We start from the raw sequence: 23,636 nt of genomic DNA, 5'->3' as shown, positions 1-23,636 counted from the left end.
AAAGATGTGTTGCATTATTTTCTTTTCTTTCTTGATTGTTTTCATTTAGTATGACATTTTATTTTTACCATCAAAGGAAGTTATTGATATTTATGTAAAAATAAAAACTAACGTTGAACTCAAACTGAGTGTTAACTCTGTGTTAACATGTCAATCAAATTTCAATAGACATGGCTCATCTTACAGTGTATTCAAAAATTAAAGGCCATGAACAGAAAGAGACAGAAATGCTGAAGCTTCGATGTTGAGGTGACTTGCAGTTATCCTGCTGTGCTGCTGGCACTCATAAAAAAGCTGTCCCTGACAGGAAGAGTTTCACCATCCTCCTCTTTGCAGTGACTGGAATTTGTCCTTATGTAAATGATAAGACCTCAAGCTTAGCTGGTTTTACAAATAACAGCATCAGCAAAAACCTCCCAACAGACCAAGAGCCGAGCAACGCCAATTTATAAACCTCAGCATTGGACATAAAGCTTCCCAAAACAACAACAACTGTCCCCGAGCAGCTTAATGCAAACAGGTCAAATGAATCCTGCTTGCACATTTAGCAGGTTTTTATATTTTTGGAGAAGGTATATATAAGGCCCTCAGGCTGTGCTGCAAACTTCACACACTTCGATGACTGACATCTATAATGTGTCACATTATTAATGCAGCTTACCCTTTTATCACATTATATTTATTGATCATAGGTATTTGGGGAAAATAAACCTACACAAAGAAGTGAATTTACAGTGACTGTTGGACTCAAGAAGATGTTGTTTAAGAGTGCACCTGAATTTCTCTGACTGACCACCAGAGGCAGATGCAGGAGCACCTACTTGTTTACCCCTTAAGCAATTTTCTTTCACCATATTTAGTGCTGAAATGCCTTAAATTCGATGAACCAAACTGTGTGTGTGTCCAAACTCTAATTATTCTTTAGCAGCCAAGAAAGGCTTTCAAACAATAAAAATGATTTGGGATCACAGTGGTTTCATTGATTCGTGAAAGTAAATGAGGCTCATTTCAAACAAAAGTGCTGGTTGGACTCATGATAACCTGGATGCTTGGGAAGCCACCTATATTTTTCTTCAACAAAAACCCATCTATCGCAGAGTAATCTGTCTCTCATGGTTCAGGTGAGCCTGACAATCCCACCCAGAGCCGAATCACCCTCCTCTGTGCTGTCACAGCTGTGACAGGTGTGTGGAAGGAAGAGTTTGTTAGACAAACCTGAAAGTTATCAGGCCACCTGTGGTGAAACGGGGGACTACAGCTGCTTTTTGCAGCTTTTATGCAGAGTTCTTACATTATTCTGAGGGATACTTGCTTCTGAGGTAGCTCTATTAAAAACAAATCTAAACAGACCCTGAGTGGATGGTCTGGCAGCTTAAACACAGGTAAACTAAAGGCCTAGGAGCAGGCGGCCCAGAGACAGGGCCGACTGGACACTCTAGAAGCTGGCCTGGATGCAGGGCAGGACAGGACAAAGGTAAAAAGCCCCTCTGGGAGCCATACAGTAAAGCCCAGACCTGAAAGAAAGAGGAGGTATTGGCAGACTCAGGAGAAGTCTTTGTGTTGGCTGACCCACGGACAGACATGGTCAAATCTGTGGCGCTGGACACAGTGGAAAGACGTCAGTGTGTCCTTCCTTCTTTAGGAGGAAGTCGTTCCAGCTGGTCTTGGGGTTTAGAATCAGATCAAATCCCTCAGGCATGGTAGTTTGGAGTCAGTGGGGTCAACAAGCTGGATGCTGCCAGTTTCTGGAGCTAGATCTGACAAACCAAACTACCACCGGAGCCACAGTGTTTACGGTAGCCATGCTTTCTTGTGGAGAGCTTCTAATTAGCATTCATGAAATTCTGTCAACCTGAACACTGTCACAGTTTCCCAGCGTATACAACCAGATTCTCTAATGAAGACAGTATCTTATTAAAAGGGACAAGCAGAAAAAGAATGTAAGCTGTTGAAACTGTCTTTTATAAAAAAAAAACACTGGTTTAATCCACCTAATTCACTGGATTTAAGGGATTGATAAGAGACAAAGGGCTAATTAAGTTATATCCAGTATTTTAGACTTTGCTTCTATTTTTGCAGCAGTTGAATTCTGCAGTCTTGCTGGAAGCCTTCTCTACACGGCTGAGAGGAGGAAAAAAAAAGCAATACATACAAACTGGCAAAGAAAATGATCAATAGGTTCTCACTTTACTGAGCCAGGAAATTTGGTGGAATTCTGCAATCAATACTCTGAATGTGGAGTTTACCATCAGAGACATTTAAGAGAAACAGCAAGGCCACGGATGAGTGCAGGACACAGTAGGATCACACACAGTCTACTTGTCTGTCAGTATTATATGATTTCAGGTTGCCACTGACAGACATATTGTTTTGTAGAATCTACTCAATTTACAAACGCTTCTCAGACGTGACGGATTCCTCAATCGAAATCTACAGACACCATAACTCAAAGCAGCTGCAAGCTCTTACCATGGTTCTCTGTAGAGTAGACTGTTCTACCACTTCTACCCTATTGAGACTACAAAACTAAATTGGATTCTCTGCCTTGTCTCATGGTAATTGTTGAATACGGGACCAAAATGGCGAGTTTAGAAGAAAAAAGAACCCTGCTGCTCCGCTTCTAAGTGCGGAGACAAAAATACGATGTTAGATGGTTGGCTGAAGGAAGATGTCTCTTCTAGTGTAGCTGCACTAGAAAAAGCATCCCATGACACTCCAGCTGATATGATTTGATCAGTAATCCTCAGAGAAGGAAGAAAAACAAAAAAAATACACACTCCTTCTCCTTCCATGAAATCTTAAATGTTCCTGCAGATAAATGAAGAGAACAGCCACAAAAATCAGTCAGTCTGCACATCCTAATCAATTGATATTTATGATTTATTAGTGCCTGAATGTGCAACACACCAAACCATCATTAAAAAACTGACTGAAGCACGTGGATGAAAGCCTGAAACTGTTTTTTTTCTTGTAAATGCCAATCCTAATAGAAATCTCAATGACTCATAGCTGTTTCCCCAGTGAATTTTTTTGTTTATTGCGTTTGGTGCTGCAGCATGTTGTTTAATTTAATTTCAAGAAGATTCCTTCTGTATTTGTTGTTTTTCTTCTTCTCTTTCTGGCATATATAAATGATGGTTGAGTCAATTTCAAAGATTTTCTCTTCAGGTTTAGCCTGCCATAAACTCCAGCACGTGAATACACCTGAGGGAAGTCGCTGATGCCTCGAGACAAGCTGTGCAAGTCATATAATTTAAATGATAGGTAAGTGAATTGAAAGCATTCCCAGTACCTCTAATTAGGCCTGAAACAAACAACCTTCCTTTATTCCATTATTTATTATTTTACAGATTAGTCCATGTCTTTTAAATAAAAAATAAAGTAAAAGTTGATTCTTGGATTTTTTTTTGTCTGATTAAAAGCTAAAAAAACACATCAATCAATAATATTTTTTTCGAAACTGATCTCCCATTTAAGTAATTAGCAGTTAGATGCTATTGTACAGATGTTTTTCACTTAAATGAACCCTCTCAGAAGCAGGTGAATCCGTTTTATTCCCACCCTGGCTTTTTGGTAGCAAAGCTGAAGAAAGGAGCAACCAGATTATAAAAAAAACTGCATTTAGAGGAAGGAAGGACTAACACTTTCAACTCTGGATAGTCCCGGGCTTGAATCCAGATGCCTAGTGGTCAGCTACATGCCACATTATTGAAACTATAAGTGCGCACACTGCTTTTTTAAAGAGCCTTGTGATCGTTTACGCTTCCTGTTGAAGATGATCATGCTTCTCTGAAGTCTCTGACAATAACTTTGGGAACAGAGTGTACAAGCCGACAACGAGCCAGGCTTAATAAAGGGTCAGTCATGCATTGAGTGAAAGCTCCAGGGTTGTCACTGCTGATTTTGCCAGAATATATCTCCGGGATCTTGATCAAACTGTGCAGCAAGGAATCAAAAGACATTAACCGAAGACTGATGAAGTTTTAATGACACTGACACATTCACCTCCAAGATCAATTCAGGGCAACTGCAGTCAGAAATCCTCCTCAAATTATCAGGAAAGTATGTGGAAATAAATTATGAATATAATCAGTAATTATTATGGGCAGTAATGACTGGTCTATGCTGTTACTAAAGGGAGTAAGAGATTTATGGGTGAAGTGTTTCAAAAGGCCCTCAAGGCCAAAGAATGTGGTGTGATGTGTCTTGTTTTATGCTAATAGGCCTTTTCCACACCACTAGGGAAAGCACAGGTGTATTGTGATGGCAGTCTTCCACTTCTGTGCCTGCTGATTCACTGGCATGGCTTACTGGGACTCTAAATGGAAACGAGCCATTGTTAATTACACCCGTGCTACGCCCACAGTCTTGAAATAATGTAAAACAGATCTTATGATGAGCTGCAGTGTGGTGGTTAGCACTGCCGCTGCAAAGCAAAAAGGCTCCCTGTACAGACAAATGCATGTTAGCAAAGGGTTAGGTGTGACTGGTCGTTTGTCTTTGTGATAGAATTGTGACAGCTGGGAAGGGATCCAGCACTCCCCACAGAACACAGTCAAGAATATGGATGGATGGATGGATAGATGGATGGATGGATGGATAGATGGGTGGATGGATGGATAGATGGGTGGATGGATGGATGGATGGATGGATAGATGGGTGGATGGATGGATGGATGGATAGATGGATGGATGGATGGATGGATAGATGGATGTCAAAATAACTCAAGCACAACAGACAGAAATAAAACTCCAAAATTTAGCTCGAGGATTTGCCTCGAACAGATGCTAATACACAAGTAAGCTAGCATCCCTCTGCTGACAATGACAGCGTGTGGATTCTTACCAGTACTATTTGCCGTGTTAATAAACAAACTTTTTACAGTCATGAAGAGACAGTATATTTGACAGTAAATTGAACAGAATAGAATTGAATGTACCCAAATAGCTGCAAACGGCCATATGTGTCTATACCACTTACTGTTCTGTAGCTAGCATTGCATTGTGCTGTTAACAAAGTTAGACATCAGCGCTCATGTCACCTTAGAAAACGAGTACGTTAGCAATTACCTTCGTCCACATCCAGCAGATCCTGACAAGCCATTTTGACCATCACCACGGTACCTACGCTGAAATTTACGTGAATTTTACACGTTGTTTTTGTTTTTACTCCTCTACGATGTATTTAAAAAAAATCACGTAACTGACGTAAAATTTTCTTTACGTTAACAAGGTAATTTTAAGTATAGCCTATCAGTAAACTGCTATTACCCTTCGGGAAAGAACCCGGAAGCAGACTGTTACCATGGATACAGTGAAACTGATCATCTTTCGCCTTTAGCGTCGAATATATAATTTAGAATGGATGAGATTACTGAAATATGCTAATCGATGGGAATTAGCTAAACATTTAATGGGAAATTTGTAAGAGCAGAATTATTATAATTATTAAACAGCATTTACTAACATTACAGTTTCAGGCATTATAAGTCGATCTAAAGATCTTTTACTCTATAATTGACCAGGATATAAATGAGTAAGCTTCAGTTGATCCCTCTAACTTAAACAGACATGTCTGCATTTCAGATATGTGTCTGACCTTGCTTATTATCAGTGATAGATTCTTTTTATTTCAGAACGTTCTCCAGTCTTGATAGTTTGTCAGACATGCTGCAACTTCTAAAAAAGCGCCTTTGTGAACGTGGATGAAAGAAAATATCTGATATTCACACAAAACAAGTCACAATATATAAAATGTTATTCAGCAGCTTCTGTTTGGAGAGCCTGTGAATAGATTAAACAGTATATCAGCGTACACATTTCCCACGCTGTCTCCATCCCGGTGGACTCAATCAGCTGTGTTTTGTCTCTGGACTCTGCTGTGATCTCAGCATGACATCAGGTCTCCTGCTCCTGTCCTGGCTGCTTTCAGCTGTCAGTTTTGGTGCCACCTTGATGCGCCTCACCTGCTCCTCCTCCACCTTCAGTGTTTGTCAGAGTCAAGCCCTCGGTGTCAGGAGGACAGGCGTGAGGAGTTTCCTTCTCGGTCCATCCATCCATCCTGAGGTGACAGTAACTCTTAAGAGGACTTCTCATTGGTTAAATGAAAACTTTAGGGTAATCATTGTAGCTCTTGTGGGCAACCCTGCATGCAAATCAAAGGTAAATGTGTCATGATTGAAGATTTTAAGCTGCTATTAGCCTCCATATTCATTTCATGGACAAAAACATTTGATTTTTAGCCTGACTGGTCAGCCGTTTCAGGCTTAATCATATGGCATGTTCTCCTCCTACCAACCTCCTGTGGTGTTCGGGCATTGCTGCAGTCCCTCGGGTGTTTGCAGTCTAACAAGAGCCTGATGCAAATCTTACCACACTTAACACTTAAAATGTTTTGCCAGCTCTGCTCCAAAACATTTTTTTTCAAAAACCCTTCATCCTTCAAAACATAGTTCACCCTGTCACTTCTCCTTTCTAAAAATAAATCCTTCTCAAATAAATGTCCACTGTGCAGATAATTGCAGTCGTGCAAAGCAATTCTTCTTTGCTAAAGGTCACTCGATTCATACCAGCATGAGCGGCCATCGCTCATTAGGAGAGACTATCGCTATCCCACCTAACCTGGCATGAGCCGCACTGCGCTGGCATTCAGATCAAACACACTGATCAGGCCCACCGGTTCCACCGACTAATGGGCCAGAAATACCACTGCTGGACCTCACCGCAGGAAAGATGTACCATTTTCCTCCCTGTACCCTTCTTCTCATGTAGTCCCCCCCTCTGTGTCTGATGTGGCAGAGGGCCTGCTCAGTGGGTGAAAACACCTTAACCACCTCGCTGTACTTTCAAGTCCTGCATGCTTGGTATGAAGAGAGGGAGACACGGTGAGATGCGTATCATGACATACACCACAGAACTCTGCAGCTTAATAGCCTGTGGCCAGACACCCCAGAGTGCACACACAGTGTAAAGCAGCTACTCTAACCACTTTCTTATGTGTATGGGACTGTGGGCTGTTTTATTGTGTGCTTGTGCTTTGGTGTTTTGTCCTCCTGCCTCCTGTGGGAGGCTCCTTACTTTCAGAGTGGAGGAGGAGGTTGGCACACTTCTCTGATCATCTCATCTCTGCTCCTCACTCCTTATAAGCCTGTGCACGGCTCCACTTCCACGCTGGACCTTCAGTAGTAGCTCTCACCGCTGTTTCACCTTGTGCAACCGTTCTTCTAGTGACGTCTCTGTGTTTTATTCTGGTGTTCGGTCCAGTGACTCTCGTTCTCTTTTAGTTTTCCTTCAGGAACTCACCTGTGTGCAAGGTCGCTCCTCCAGCCAGAAACCAGCCAGCCAGCCATGCCACTCTGCCTCCATTTTCTAAACTAACCTGAAAACATTGGACTTGGACCATCATCAGCCTGTGGTCTGCTTCTGGGTCCTCTAAAAAACACAAACCTAACACAGTTGCCATTCATTCAAGCTAAAAGTGCATGAAATTCTCTGAGCCTACTGAAAACACATATGATTTGCTACCTGCCAAGCTAATAATCCTCACAGAAACAGAAAGCTCTTTAGTTCTAGCTTTAATATTCTATAGTTTCTGGTTTCTAAGATGTCGTTCCAAATGCCCGCAGGCGTGTATTTCTGGAGTCGAAACAGCAGCGCTGGCACCCTGGTAATAGAGTAAATTTTAGGAGCTTTCATCCATACATGAATTAATGAGGACCATGCAGCTTTTATTTAGAAAGAAACCTGCACAAGTATGTCCCCCAGTGCTGCAGCCACATACCCGCTGTTAATGCAAATTACCCCTGGTGTTGGCCTGCTGACTGAAAAATGAAGGAGCGAGGTGCAGTTGCTGTTGTCTTCAACAGGAGGAGCTGTTGGCTCACTGGCTCTGTCACATAGATAAGGAGCTATGAGGCTGGTCAGTGTTCCAACTCCTCATCTGCAAAACCTCTGTGACCATAATGTGGTCAAGCTTAGATGTGAGGCCCCTCTTGTGTTCCTCTAATCCACTTTATGGGGTAATTGTTTATCTTATTTTGGACCACACATGGACATCATCTCGTTTCACCCGCTCACTCAAGGGAGGCCGTAATCATAATTAAGGAGATGAGGATGCCTTCAGGAAGCAACATGAGAGGAAAAGGTAATTAAGGTAATCTGGAGCATCATCATATCACCCCAAAGAACTTGGTTATCTCCTCACGTCCAATTATGCACATCTTAAACGTGATGTGAGTATGTATAAATGGATTTACAATATCATTGTAAGAACTCCCCCCTGAATGACACTTACCCTTAAATATACATTTCAGGCTCAGAATTTGCTCAAGCTTAACATCAGCAGATGCCCAAGGACATCTTCTGATGTCTCTCCCAGAGACGTTACAAGGTGGGAACCGTCTCCAGGGGTAATCACGGCTGGTGAGCTGAATCACACCCTTTTTGCTCGCATACACCTCGAATTGAATTAATGAGGAGGCTCCTGACTGTGTCACAGCGATGAGAAGACAACAGTGAACGGAGAGCGGCGTTCACCAGGGACCGCTGGTGGATTTAATTAGTCTGTGTTTACCTCCTTGTGCGTTGCCTGAGAACCTGATGCACAATCACGAGCACAGTTTGCACACACACACACGCACACAAAAACAGCTGCGAGAGAAAGAGATAAATTGCGCATGGCTCCAGTCTATCAGTGCGTAGGAATGGCAGCTCAGTTGGGAGGAAACTCTAGATGGAAAGAAAAAGAATGTACAGTGTTTAGTGTTTTGTTCAGGTCAGGCAGTGAAACACTGTGACTTCATATAAAAGTGGGATGCTCTGCTGAGAAGAAATGCAGTGAAGCAACATCTCCCAAGTGCAACACCAACCAGGCAGACTCTCGAAAGCACAGTTCTTCATCTATCAGTAATGTTATCATCACAAGAAATCTTACACGATAAGGCGTGTCCTTTGCTCTCAGGCTTTGTTGCTACATTAGGGCAGCAGCGTTCACTTCACTTCCTCATCATGCTTGTGACAGAGTTCTACAGACTAAGTGGGTTAGAGGTTATATACTATATTTAACATGCAAACAACTTTGCTCCCATGACAGACACGTTTATTTTTTCACCAACGAAACCTTCTTTTCCTGTTCTCAATAATGGATATGTGTGTACGGAAGGAAGGACATGTAGCAGCTTGTAGGCAAAACATACCCATTCCCTATTATTATTAATGCATGTACGGGAACCGGCATGCTAAGAAGTGTGCAAGTACTCATTTTTCAAACGCAATGACTGTAGGAGATGGAGGAGGCCAATGAGAGCAAATCATGCGTAATAATAAACCTTTGTTTCCCACAGCAACGGGGGGAGAAGACAGAGAGAGAGAGAGAGAGAGAGAGAGAGTGTGGCCCGCCAAAGAGCCCGGGCGTATGAAGAATGCTTCACTGGGCATTTGGGAGGAACCTCCGCTTCCTGGAGGCAAAGGCTCTCTATCTGGTGAAGGTGGAGAAGAAAACTCCCCTCGGTAGACTGTTGTGTAACCACTTAATATATGGATCCAGGCGAGCAGTAAACACACACACAAACACACACACATCATTTTGTGTACGCACTGTTGCCAGAATCCAAACACACCAACTGCCTCACCAATTAAACATCATTACCATGATCCCCTAGGTGTGCTTCCCATTTAAGTGTGAATGCACTCTGCCTTCAGCCCGGCTGACAGCCAGCCTTAATTGACTTATGAAAGTCACAGACGCCCTTATGTAACATTCTAAAAACCAGCCTCCAGTAGACCTTCTGTAGGAACAAGAAAAGCTAGAAAAATACAGCCCTTCAAGCAAGAATGGGCACGAAGCACTTGTCTTGTCTTGTGCAGGTGGATGTACTTCATGCGTGTGTGTGTGTGTGTGTGTGTCTCTCTTAGGACTGATAGGGAGAGTTGGCAGGCTTAAAGATGTTTGTCAACTGCACTACAATGTCAGAGATATAAAAACAAACCAAAACAGTTCTATATATTTAAAATGTCTGTTTTGTATTCAAAAATATCATCCAAGCATTTACAATGTATTACAACAAATGATTCTATGCAACTGTTACCAGCCTTTACAGAAAATGAAGAAATATATCTGTTTTTGATCTATGTTACAAACCAGGAACAGCAAAAAGAGAAGAGGAGAGGGGGGCCAGAGGGTTAGGAGGAGGAGTGAAGTGTTCAGGCAGACCCTGATAACCTCCCTGATTAGCCCTGTAGACCTGGCCGCACCACACTGACACCATACAGAGCCAGACTGCAGGCTCACAAAGTACAATGCCCTGCCCGTGTGGGCAAAAACTACATAATAATCCAGTGACTGAAGGAACCGGTGCTCTTCTGTGACTCCCAGGGAGTCATTATGTCTAAAAATATTTTGCAGACACCGAGAAACTGTGAGTTCAAACTCATGGAGACTTCATCTCTGGGGCTTGGAGTCAACATTCCTGTAACCATGGTAATGCAGAGTTTGTACGTCTCTGCCACCTACACACAGTCCCTGAAATGCTCATATAACATCCCCTCCTGATCTGAGATCTGCGCTCAGTCTTCTGCGTCCATGTACAGTCCACAGTCTTTCGATAGTTGTGGGTTTCTGTCACATCTCCGCAGTGTCTCTGTGCTGCTGTTGTCTCTTCCTCGTCTTTAGAAGTGTCACCAGCAGAGCCTATGTGCTCTTGATGCCCTGAAAGCCGCAGAAGTTCCAGCGTTTTTCCAAACTTGCTCCGACACCAGTCAGCTCCTGTCTGAAGGTGCAGGGCAGTCGGGAAAGAAGAGCCTCCACCTCGCTGGGGTTGATCTGCAGACAGGAGACCACATGATTTAGTTGACAGTTAACGTATTAATAAAAAAAAACTGCACTTGCTGCTGAGATCCCATCCAATGTTTAATTAAAAATGAATACTGCCTGACATACTTTGACATTCTCAGATACTGATATCAATGCTGATGAAGATTCTCAGGCATCCAGGTCATTTTCATTCAGAAGGTTGAAGCGAGGCATCTGGACTTGTAGAATTTTCTTGAATGAATTTCAAGAAAATCCATACTGTGGCTGTATGAGCCGCAGTATAAACATGGCATCACAGAATCATGCTGCTAGTGAGCAGCTACCTGAATAAGTGTAATCTGGCTCACACCACTCAGGTGGGCTGAGTCAGTCATCTGAAATCCTGAGGTGACACAGCCAAACACCTGCTGTACTCACTGCTGTATACAACCCACGGCGCGTTGGATTAATAGGTAGCTTGTTCAAACCCCGCGCTGATATCAAGATGCATGTAGGTCCATGGTGGAGGCAGGACTGGTGTGTGGTTGTACACAATAGAGCTGCGTGTGTGTAGAGCCACTAGATAAGCAGAGAGGACTGGGCTTGTTGTTGGGGAGTCTAGCCAGTGATACTGACAAAACTCTGTGGGCTGCTTGATGTGTGTGTGTGTGTTTGTGGTGGAGTGTCGGTGTGGGAACAACAGATGCAGAAGCAAACTCAGACGTACACAGACAGACAAGCGTGGGCGTAGGCACACACACACAAACCCACACGTGAAACTCCTGTCAGGAGGAGAGAAGCCTGTCACAGTTGTGGCATACGTGAGTATGAGTCAGGGTGCTGAGGAGTGTGTTCCAAACAGCAACCGCAACTTCTGGTGGAGCCAATTTTTATTTAGACAAATTAGAGTAAGATCATTCTGAAATCTGAATCTTTTAGGAATCTGAATCTGCCAGTGAAGGGACGAGCTGCCATCTTTCTCTGAAGGTCTTCTTGTAGGGGCGGAGAGCAGGAGAGGCTATTAATCTCGGTGTTACATTTTGGAGGTGACACTAAAAGTTGGCATTTTGAAAGCCTCATATAAGTGACAGTGAAGAGCCATAATGGGTAAGATGGGGATAAAGTGCTTCACCAGACAGAAATGGAAGATGTCTGAGGACTGAGGCGGGCGTTTGGCTTCAGGTGACACTGACACTGACCCACTTTTAATTTGATCTGGTGACAAGGGAAATAGCCATATCTGGCTATTTGTGTTAAGGCCATTTTTTAAGTAAAGAAAAAAAAATATATTCAGCTACAACAATCAGATCAGCTACAACAATAAAAGGGCCTGCTGAAGGGCTGAAGGGCTTAAGGATCTGCAACAGTGTTTGTGTCCACGTGAACACCAGCACATTACAACTCTTCCCCAAGAAAAGGATGCACAAGCACCAAGCTGTCCACAACTCATCGAACCTTTAAGCAGATGGGCTGCAGCAGCAGAAGACCACACCGGTCGACACTCTTGTCAGCTAGGAGAAGGAAACTGAGGCTACAATTCACATAGGCTCATCAAGATTAGGCCTGTTATGTTACGCCCGTTGGGTTGTGTGGACCTGTCCCCCTACGTTGGCTGAACTGACACTGACTGGCTGAACAACATCTGTCATGAAGACTACGCAGAGCTGGGTCGTAACAGACCATAGAGGAACGAACAAACACTGCCTGGTCTGATGAGTCTTAAATTTCAGCTGCGACATCCACATGGTGATCAATAGAGCAAATTTGAGACGGGGTGGAATGGAAGATACGCATCGTGGATGTCCAGATGGCAAATGTGCAGTGACAGTGTGATGGTATCATGTCAATATTAACTGAAATTTCCGAGGAATGTTTCCAACACCTTGTTGAATCTATGCCACAAAGAACTGAAGGCAGTTTTAAAGACAAAAAGGGGGGTCTAACCCAGTACCATCAAGTGGCTGGTAGGTGTGTATGCTACCATTTGAGAGGTTCATTCCTGTACATAAAAAGTTTGTTGTTTTAAGAAACTGCTAAAATCACTGTCGTATTAAAATTAATGTTTTAAACAAAGCAAACATTGTGTAAATTAGTGAGCGGTAGTGTTGCTGGGAGGTGGGCAGGACAAAGACAGGCGAACTAATTACAGTACTTGTGCTGAACTGAGCTGAATGACAGCTGCATGTATCTTTATTTGTAACGCTCAATCTTCTCATTTAGCTCCCAGTGGGAGAAAAAATACGTGTGTTTGGCAAAATGTCAAACTATTCTCTTACAATACTTTACACTCTCTGAACTCTTATGTAAAATCCGCTTTTACGGAACGGGCTGTAAAAGCATTAAGGAGCACTGCTTGCAATGCGTATGTCAACTGCTCAGCGGGACCCCTGGCGTACACTGAGCCCATATGTCAGCTCTGTAGGGGAGACTGACACACTGTCTGTAGAGGTGCATGTAATCCTGAGTGATACTGAAGGCCAGCTCTGGTAATCTACTCTACAGTGCAAGTTTTGATTCATGCGACCGCGTTACCTTGGTGTCCAAACGCTGCAGATAGGAACAGATGTACTCGATGCTGGCTCCAAACGGGTGGACGTGGAGGAATGTTGAAATGATCCCTGAGGTAGAAGAGACAAAGTGATGCACAGATGTTAACACAGAGCTGTACCTCTAGATTCTGTCCAGAGCATGTTCACAATAACAGTTTATTTTTCTCCTCTCCTCTGGCTGAGTGTAACACCAGCTTCGAGTGGCTTCTCCCAGAGTCCCAGTACTGTTAAGAGCCTCTTGTATATTGTGGCTCCAGATTAGAGGGAGTGTTTAATGATGGCTTTGATGCTGTTGTCTCTCATCAAAGCTGTACTCTCTCACCAGCTCAAACAAACCATCTGCTATCAGCTCACAGGAAGGGTCAGGAGAGAGATAATCCTCCACCTCTGCATACCAGCCACCTTTAGAGCATCGAGGTCACAGCGTTTCACACACACAGAGGTAAAGCCACGCACTGAGCTAAAACCCCACTTGAGGCTTTTAAAAGCAAAAATACAACTTCATTTTTGTCACCTGCAGGAGATCAGTCAATACTTGAACACAAACAATGTGCCAGTCTGTAGCTGCCGCTCTGACAGTGATGAAGAGACTGACTGGGAGACTTAATGGTGCATTCGGGCGGAACACCAAGAGAAATTTCGCCCACTAGAATGGCTTTGCTGTCCCTGTTAATTTGCCTTAAAGAGCCAATGAACATGTTCTCCAACAGACGTTCGCTGTAGCAACATGTACCCACTCTGTGTGTTCAGATTAGCAGCATGTGTCAGCGCTCATACTACGCTGTATCATTTCACGTTTTACCAATTAAAGATGATTAATGATCAAAATCTAACTGAAACTCCAGCTGTTCTTTTTTATTTACACCACGTTTCTTCCTTGAAGTCTTCCATCTAAATGCAACGCCTGCAGCCACAGAAACTGAGTCAATAACCCCACGCTGCTATCCTGACTCCATGTTTGCTGTCAAGAACACAAAAACCACAGATGTGTCTTAATTCATGACTGTATTACAAGACTGACTGCGACACAACTGAGCCATTTCTAAGGTAAAGTTCCCTAAAATGTGGCCTTCTTTGAGTGAATTCATATTATCCCCGAATTCAGAATTTTTCCTTTCTGCTGAATATTCCCAGCCAAAAAAAAATCTGAATTTTATCAGATGTGCACAATCCCAAGACAGCAAACTATTTAGGGAGCACTCAGGGAGATATTTGTGTAGTTATGTGTGTAGCTCTCACTACAACTGCCACAGCACAAGAGTATCAACATACCGACTAGCAGAGCTTCCCTCTCCGAGTGGACAGGGCTCGGTGGATTCTTCTCTGTAGGACCTTCTTTCTCCTGACTGCAAGACACCACTGCTGATACTGTGGCTTCCTACACACACAAATATATATGCACACATAGTTATCATAGGTACCAATCTGATGCTATATTCATATCACACACTGAAAAGACAATCATACAGATATAAGTGGATCAAACGCATGAGAAACTTTCAGCAGTGTCACGTTAACTCCGGAGAGACAAAGAGGATGTGGGGATAATGAGGTGATGGAGGATATTCAGTCAGCAGCTATATTTCTGATGGAAGGATGCACGTCACACACACACACACACACACACACACACACAATGACACAACAAAAAAGGAGACAAGAACAAACAGAGGGCGAGGGGAAGAGAATTGGAAGGCAAATGATCAAGCTGTTTGTTTCAGATCTCTGACAGGTGGCAGAAAGAAGACGGAACAACACAGGGTTTGTTGTCCTACGTTTTTTTTTTTTGTCTGGTGTGGGATGCCTTTTGGCCTTTTTTTCTGTTAATCTATCCATAACACCCTACACGTGTGTGTCAGCGTGTGGGTGTGTGGACATATGCACATGTGCAAGCCATTTTGACTCCTTTATTTCCTAGCCCAGTTATGTCTGGGTGATTTATTCAATGACAAATGTAGTTGCAGTGAGCTGCTTTGCCCTGTAATGATCTGTCATGTCAATGGGAGAGGTTAGAGAGGAGGGGGAGGGAGGGAGGAATAAGGACACAAAACATTATATGGAGGAGTGGGGAGGGCTCAACGTTTTTCCACTTACACTGCTTTGATTAGTGCTCTCTTCACCGCCTCTGTCATCTTGCTTCGACATCTCCAGCTGCGGCACATTAGAAATATATGAGTTACAATACACTGAGAAAAAAGCTCAAACTTCACAAAGAAAGAAATCACAAAAAAACAGACAGACATAGGTGTTGTTTATTTTTTTAAATGTCCAGAAATAATTTTTTGAACAAACACTGAACCACATATGGATCTAATTAACTCCTTCACGGTCAAAACTCACACCAACAGCAATTAGACATGTTACAGATGACACCCTGACTTCACAGCAATGCATTCACTCTATTTATAAATCTACTGACTGTTCAACTTCTAGCTTGTCACGTCTCTTGTTCTGTACATTTGTTTCAACAGCACAAGCGGTTTGACCGCGGCATAACTCAGAGCGAAACATTACTCTTTAATTAAAGTAATTAATGGAGAACTTACCGGTAACTACCTTCTACTTAAGGTGTGAGCGTGCTCGAAACAAATGAGTCCTAATGGTTTATAATCGGTCCCATGGTCATTTCACACAGACGCCACATGTAACGCAGATGTAACGGTGTCCTAATGTGTCTTTTAAAATTTTTTGACGGCTTGTAATGACTTCCCAGATCTTTCACACAGATGCTGATCCAGCTCCTTCTAGGCACGAATACAAAACAGCAGCACCCCACATTTCATCATCTGTGACTTTCAAAATAAAACAGAAAGGAGGATACATCCGACCAAATGCTGCTCAAAAAAAGTCTTAAAAGTGAAATGTTGTGGTACCAACGTCTTGTCGCATGTCAGAAGATTCTAAATTTTCATTTTACGTGCTGTAAGTTGTGAGATAGAGATATCTGTGCCACAGAGACTCAACTAGACAGAGATTTGGAGGCCAAGTCAAGTTCTTGTTGGTCTCTAAGTTTGGAGACAAAAAATGACATTAACCATGCAGGAAGGGTGGCGTAAAATGCATTATTTTAATCAGTGTAAGAATATTATATGAAAGGAACGATTACAGCCTTTGCTGTGATCATAATAATAATAATAATAATACAATTATAATGAGGGTAATAGTTTCAAGGACCTGAGCTTGTATCAGTCATGCAACGTGTGGCGACAGCTTGGTGACAGCAGTGATTGAACCGATGAAGGAGAACTGATGGCATGAAGAGATCTCCTCAACATGACAAATCGTCCCGCAATGACCGCTAATCTTCAGAGAAACTCACGCCCAGAAATCGATCCCCCTCTCTGCCTTTAATGAGAATGTCAGTGAGGATTCATGTTTGCCCATACACAGGAATTTAATTAGCACATTTCCCAGGGCTCACAGTTGTTGGCGACACATTTCTAATCAAACTCATCACCATTAAGAAGCTATTGACAACTCTGTTACTACAGTAAGGTCCTAAATTACTAAGTCAGCTCTGGGTTTTCTGAAACCTGCGGTGATCTCAGAGCAAACACATGCACCGACTTCCCGCGAGCTTTTTGTTTGTATTATGTATCGTCTTATTTAATATTCGATTTAACCCGAGGCTGGTTTTAATGACAGACATTCCTCTGGTTACACTGAGCTAAAGGGAACATTACCAAACACAACACCTGGAACATCAGTAAACATGACATCAGTCAGCCGAGAAAAATGACCCTTGAAATTTTGAATTGTTTGTACGATTGAAATGTATTTAGCGGGAACGACTTCAATAATCAATATTGGATGGAGTTTAGTTGGCTCATTATAAGCAACACATTCAACTAATGTAATGTTGATATTAATGATTAATGTAGCAGGAGTGTCTTTGACTGATGATTTGGCCTCCTTTAAACAAATCTGAGACAGAACCAGTGTCATATCTGCTGATCACAATGGGATCAGTTAGTTTCTGCCTCCCGGTCAGTTCAGACAGAATTCCTGCTTTGCATGTTTGTGGTTGATGTCATATAAAATGTGAGCTGCAGAAAAGTAAGGAAACTATTTGACTGCGGTCGACCACGCTTGAAATGTTCCCGTTTAAGAACAGAGTGGATTTCTTTTGTTTGTGTGTGTGTTTTTAAAGAGATCATTTAGTTCAGAGTGAAATTCTTATCAAATGCATTATTTGGTTTGAATGAGGTGGGATCTGCTGCCGCTGGCATGGCTTGGTTGATTGTTAGATAAACAGGTTAGAAACAGAGGGCTCACTGGTAAGCTGTGGAGTCAGGCAGAAGCTTTTTGCATGTATTTTTTTCATTTACCTGTGTTTTATTTACCTGTGTTAATATTTGTAAAAGAGAAACACAAAAACTGAAGGCTGATCCGGATGAGAATGTAGTTAGTTGTTAGTTAGCAATGCTAGCTGGCTTCAGGAGCTAAAATCTTTGTGTGTTGGACAAGAAACATAAAGAAAGGTGTCAAACCTGAGAGGAAGGACACAGTGGATCATTTGCATTTTTGCTCATAAATGACGGATAATATTATTTTATTATCCAATAAGCTGCTTATTAGTTTTTAATCTTTAGACAAGTGACAATCAACACTAGGATCATGCTTAAAGATACACATAATATGGCTGAAAAAGTTGACGTACACGTAGAATAATAGAGAGTGGTGTAAATGAGTTTTATGAGACTCATTATAGTGAAATAATAAAAGCTAAATGAAGGGAACTCATAAACGATCATTTCACTGAACTACTTAAAAACTTGAAAGCTGCAATATTATCTTTGTTTTTTTTTTTAGCAAAATTAGAAATTAAAGAGTTGATGATACTGTGCATTACAAAAGAATGAAATAAACTCCAGGGAGGAGAATGAGAACAGCAGAACGCTGATTGAAGTCAGAGCTGGTTTTTCTCGCCGCGGTCGGCCGCTCCCGTTGTTTTTATATTATACAGAGGCTCCTGGGATTGCTATTTTGGGACATGTGATGAGCTTAGAAAGAGGGTATAAACTAGTTTAAATTATTTAGTCTTCTTTTTCTACATTCAACTACATATTATAATATTCTTTATTGATTCACTCTTCAATGTCTCCCATGGGTTATCACTTCTGAGATGAACTAATTTGTTTCTTATTAGTAAGAAAACTGAAACGCTGTGAGTGTGTGTCACACTGACCTGCATTAGGTGTGTGTTTTGCAGGTTTTGGAGACTTTCCTTCAAGCTCTGGACTTGGCTCTTCAGCTGCTGTTTGTCTTCCAAACTCTTGTCCAGCTCTGCCTCCCGCTGTTTTAACTCTTCCCTCATTTTTAACAGTTGCTGTGAAAACAAAAGGCAAAACGTTCAAACCACTGACGCTGCTGTGAACTAAGCAGCCAGGATGACACTGACCTCACAGCCTGAGTCTGCCACTAATCCTCACAGCAGTAACTGGAGCTTAGACATGAATATGAATTATATCTTTAATAAAAGCTTTCATAGAGAAGTATTACACTATAGGTTATTCTGTGGTGTCACGGGAAACATCACACTCATTTGTGTTTTTCCACACTTGCTTTGTGTTGCCTAAAGAAGGATTTTTGTGCATGAACAGCTATATTTATCTCCTATTATCAACAGATAAAACCTTTCACCTCCTGCTGTGTTAAATTTCCACAAAAAAAAGGATGGGTGAGTCTCTGGAGGAGGGGCGGAGGTCTTGAGGTCAGGAATGTTCATCTGCACAGCTTACGCTTATTTGTTACATGCACCGTAATTCACAAAAGAGGAAACAGGTTGCTAGAACATGCTGATAATGTTTTTTTTTGTAATTTGAGTCACTGTGTGGTACAAAGCATGGACCCTGGCAAGGAGAGGTATCCAATTTCAGTGTCTTCCAGTTCATTTAATCCATTCACCTAATCTTTTCATAAACACACCATGAGAGACGCAAGTTGGAAAGGTAATTACTCTCCGCAAGCAGAAATGAACAGCGGGGCCTTAATGGATTCTCTTCTTCTAAACATGAATCGATCATAATTTCCATTACCTGAGACAGCTAGCTGAGTGAGGACACTTGACAAATGCCAGTATGAGTCAATTCGGAACATCTTTAGTACTAAAAAGGTAAATGTAAGGGTTTCTGATGTACCAGTGGATCTTCTTCTACAAAGATTGGTTATCCTGTAATGTGAGGATTTACTGGTCCCCATGGTGCATGTACTAACAGAAGTGATGCTTTGATAATAATCACCAGATCTATCAAGGGTTACTTCTGTCCTTCTTGTTCTAACCTTCACAGAATTTGCCTACTGAGAGGGGTCTGACTCTCCTTCAGTGTTTAAAAGCAAATTTACTGATGAGATTCAAGGCACATCTTTAAAGAACGATTAAAAAAATCATTGTTTTTCTTTGAATAAATGATGAAAAAGGTCGTTTTAATAGCTTTGGGTTTGTTCTAAGAAATATTTGAGTTAGTGCACATGGCTGTCCCACTCAATCTTAAAGCCATTTGAACAGGGAACAAGTTTTCTTGGAGGAAACCTGAAAACATGTTTTCTTTTAGAAGCTCTTGCATGGCGACTCCAGAAAGCTGCATTCTTCTGCCTCCCAGATAGCACTTAGTTTTTTCTTTTAAGTGCAGAATCATAAATAAATGAGATTTTCAGCTCACATGGAAAATTTAGAGGGTTATCCAAGGCGACCTTGTTCTTACACAGAAAAAAAATGGCTGGAATAGAAGATTAAGCTCATAGACGGACGGCTGTGTGGACGGTGGTGTCTGTATGCTGCTGCACTGCGTGTATCAACATTACCTTCTGCATGCCCTGCAGAGCCTGCTGCAGGAAGCTGAGCTGCTGCGAGTGAGTGCTGTCCTCCTCGCTCCTGATTGGTTGGTTCTTTCCCTGTTCCTGTTTGAGCAGCTCCACTTCGTTCCTGTAGGCGTCCAGCTGGCAGCGCAGGGAGTCGTTCTCCTCCTTTAAGGCTTCTACTTGGGAAACACCTAAAAGCACAAAATACAGTAAAAACTGTTGTTTAGAATCAGCAGTCATCTCGACACAACAGCACTTTGATCTAAGAGCTGATTTTAAGGGTTTATTGCATCTTTATCACAGTGATCTTTAGTCTGCAACACAAAGAGTTCATCTGCTTTAAAACCTCTTTATGTTGTTTTTTGCTTGTACACAAATCAAAAAGACCCTAAAGCCCTGTTAATCTGATCATAAATTAACCCTATTATAAAATAAACATCAGCACATAACAGGTCTGATCTAACGATATCCGTGTCGTCCTCATTGAAAACCAGAAACAGCAGAGAAGAAATGCTAAAACTCTTCAAACAGAATGTTATGATTCTAGCACAGAAGCTAGAGCATCATTATTTTACACACCTGGGCTACAGCGAAAACAACACAACACCAACGATACAAACACATCCAACAATAATGCAGCATGAGTGCTCCATCTCTGACATTCACCTCTGACCAGCTTCCTCTTTATTTTGCGGTCTGAGCCAGAAGAACAGAAGTCAAATGGAGTCAAGATAAATAAAACTGGTGATCATAAACCTACATGATGTTTAGACCATCTGGGAAAGTGTTTTTCTTTACTTTAGCTAACTCAGGGCTGTATCTGTGAAACCACCTCCATCTTCTCTAAAACCTCACAACACAGGTGACAAAAGCACAAGACAGAGGAACATTATTATTCCTATATCAATATCCAATGATCAAACACTGCCGAAGCTCTCTGCTGGACATATGACCTGACCTACTGAGCACTGAGACGGAGGATGTTATTATAATATGAGACCTGCTCAGCTTCAGAGATGTCCAGTATTATCAGCTCTGCTCTGCTCCTGCGAGCCTCGAGCAGAAGCTCTTTGCTAAGTGCAATACACTGACTGGACCGAGGAGATAAGCTCTGTCCTCTGTGTGTGTGTGTGTGTGTGGGTGTGTGTGCATGAAAGCATGTCTTGTTAGGTTTTGTGTGGGTGTTCATGAGGGCTGCCTGCAGTCTATCATGGAGGACCATTGGCAGTGTTAATGAACTCTTGCTAGGTGAGTGTGTGTGCGTGTGTTGAGTTTGTGCGTAGCTTTTCTCCCAGCAAAATGAAGGTTTGAGGTGAGAAGAGTATTGATCTGAAAGCCTCATCAGCCGGGTGTGAGGAGATGTCAACTGCATGGCCAGATTCTGTTACATAACAGGCAGCGCCTATCGACCTGCAGATATCTGCGGGCGTGCGCGTACGCTCACACCTGCAGGCGTGCGGCCACACACCAGCCTTCCTTTTGTTTTCCATTCAGTACGTGAGTCAGGCGCGGAGTATCGATTCACTTTTTAAAGAGGCTGCAGTCATAACACAGGTGTTTTTAGTGGGGCTAGTTGATGTGTAAACATGCCCCCTTTGCTTAAAGGTTAGCAAGTACAGGTGGTGTTAACACTCAGCCTGTTAACACAAATACCATGAAGTATCACATCAACACCTGTCACATCAGCCAGTCCTGCAGCAACGACTGAAATGATGACAGCTCTTTGACAGCAATGCTAATTACTGATAGCTAAATAGCAAGGCTGCAAAATAAAATGGGCTGAGCTGACAACTGTATTTACATACATTTGCATGCTGATTAGAGATGTGGCAGAGATCAGAATGATTAAAAGGCAAGAAGAAAGAGAACATGAGCAGAGCGTAACAACATGCAGAGGGAACGTTCTAGCAGACGCGACCTTACATGTGATGGTTAGCTGTTTCTGTACGTTGCCCCTGTGACTACTCTGTACTTATGGCTTATTGTTATGGGGGTTGTGCGATTAGCAGAACGGTTTTTGTTGCCTCAGCAAACACAAAGAGACTCCTTTGAGGGAGAAACAGAAGATTATGGCACTATGGTGGAATCTGAAATTAGATGGCAGCTGGCATGTATGGACACACTCATGCACAAACACACTCATCGGTATACAATCACTGGAGGTATCATCATGAACGTGGATAGGATCAGCTTCCTGATAGCCTTCAGATGTGTTTTTTTTACTCATGCAGAGTTGTCAGATGGTTGTCAGATGTTGATGATTATTACTGTCATTTCATCTCCCACGATCGCTGCATTCATCCTCTGGAGATCCCGATTGGTGTCCTGTCAAGAGCTGAACTGTGCGCTCTGTGAATGCATATGCATACCTGAGTCCTCAGAGTCTTTGCTGTCAGGAGCTTCTTCCATGTCATCATCAGACATCTCCATCTCCTCCTCTCGTCTGATGCCCATCAGCTGCTCGTTGTGCATGTTTCGAATCTCCTGCAAAACACGACAAGAGGGTCATATGTTAAAACTACAAAGGCTCACAGGTGGTGCACATCGAAGAAGCTGATTGACTACAATGAAAAAAAAAGTATCCACTGTGTGAGTAGAAACACGACAGCACAGAGTGTAGATGAACAAAGATGATGAGGAGATCCAACTTGGAAATAAAAAACTGCACATTGATGCTTTTCCCAATGAAGACGAAGCTCCACATAACTTTAAAGCATCACAGCGGACATGTTGTTTGTACTGCTGGTTTATGCACATGCTCATGTTTTATTCTAACTGAGCGCACATCTGAAACCAGCAGAAAAAAACACACAAAAACAGCATAAAATCTTCTGTTTCACTTCACAATCACACAAAAAAAATCACTAAAAACCATATTAATCTGCCGCCCAGTAACCATAAAATGATCTAAAGGCCAGCACATTGAATAGGACTCACTGTAAAGTAGACCAAACATTACAAATTCTGCATCAACACAAAGCTATAATATACTTGTAATACAATAATCTGTTTATACATATTATTAAGCTTTATTTCCCGGCATAATGTGCCTCCTATTTCATGTTATTTAAACAGACAAGAAGCACTAATGTGAATGAATCATCACGGCTCCTGGCTGAACGCACTCTTGATTTTCTGATCTATACAACTCATGTCATATAATACATCAGGATGAGAATGAGCCAGCGAGTGAAAAAACATTTTTTCTTATTGTCCTGATTATAGAGCTGAACCTTTATCGCAGCCGAACAAAAAGGCTGCACTGTTGAGACCCAGTTAACTCCAGATAAATCAACTGCAACACGACTCGTTCGCAGCAGTTAGTGTTTAAGGTGGTTTATGCAATCGCACAGCTCCCACTTATTTAGAGGATTATTTCATTTGAATGGATAGCAGCGGATCTTCTGAAGTTTTAAGACGCTTTCACAACTTGACTAAAGCCTTGATTTATTTTTTGTTATACACAATGACGTGATCATCACACATCAGCCGGTGATG

At 42.2% G+C, this 23,636-nt stretch overlaps 1 protein-coding gene across 6 annotated transcripts in view; it reads right to left on the bottom strand.

Annotated features, from left to right (window-relative positions):
• Positions 1-10,094: 10,094 nt before the first annotated feature.
• The window catches only part of enox2 (ecto-NOX disulfide-thiol exchanger 2), a 137,998-nt gene continuing 124,456 nt past the window's right edge, over positions 10,095-23,636 (bottom strand). For 5 of the 6 annotated variants that reach the window (XM_028416779.1, XM_028416782.1, XM_028416781.1 and 2 more), the window contains 7 exons: positions 22,508-22,622; positions 20,142-20,329; positions 18,526-18,666; positions 15,432-15,488; positions 14,610-14,715; positions 13,321-13,406; positions 10,095-10,818 (listed from right to left, as the gene is read on the bottom strand). In XM_028416779.1, coding sequence (XP_028272580.1) covers positions 10,687-10,818; positions 13,321-13,406; positions 14,610-14,715; positions 15,432-15,488; positions 18,526-18,666; positions 20,142-20,329; positions 22,508-22,622 — 825 coding nt within the window. In that variant the 3' untranslated portion in view covers positions 10,095-10,686. The remainder of the gene's footprint in view (positions 10,819-13,320; positions 13,407-14,609; positions 14,716-15,431; positions 15,489-18,525; positions 18,667-20,141; positions 20,330-22,507; positions 22,623-23,636) is intronic. The other variant, XM_028416780.1, reaches the window with a different exon arrangement.

Source organism: Parambassis ranga, chromosome 10 (assembly GCF_900634625.1).
Source record: "Parambassis ranga chromosome 10, fParRan2.1, whole genome shotgun sequence".
Taxonomy (NCBI): Eukaryota; Metazoa; Chordata; class Actinopteri; family Ambassidae; genus Parambassis; species Parambassis ranga.
This window is presented reverse-complemented; position numbering and strand designations above follow the sequence as displayed.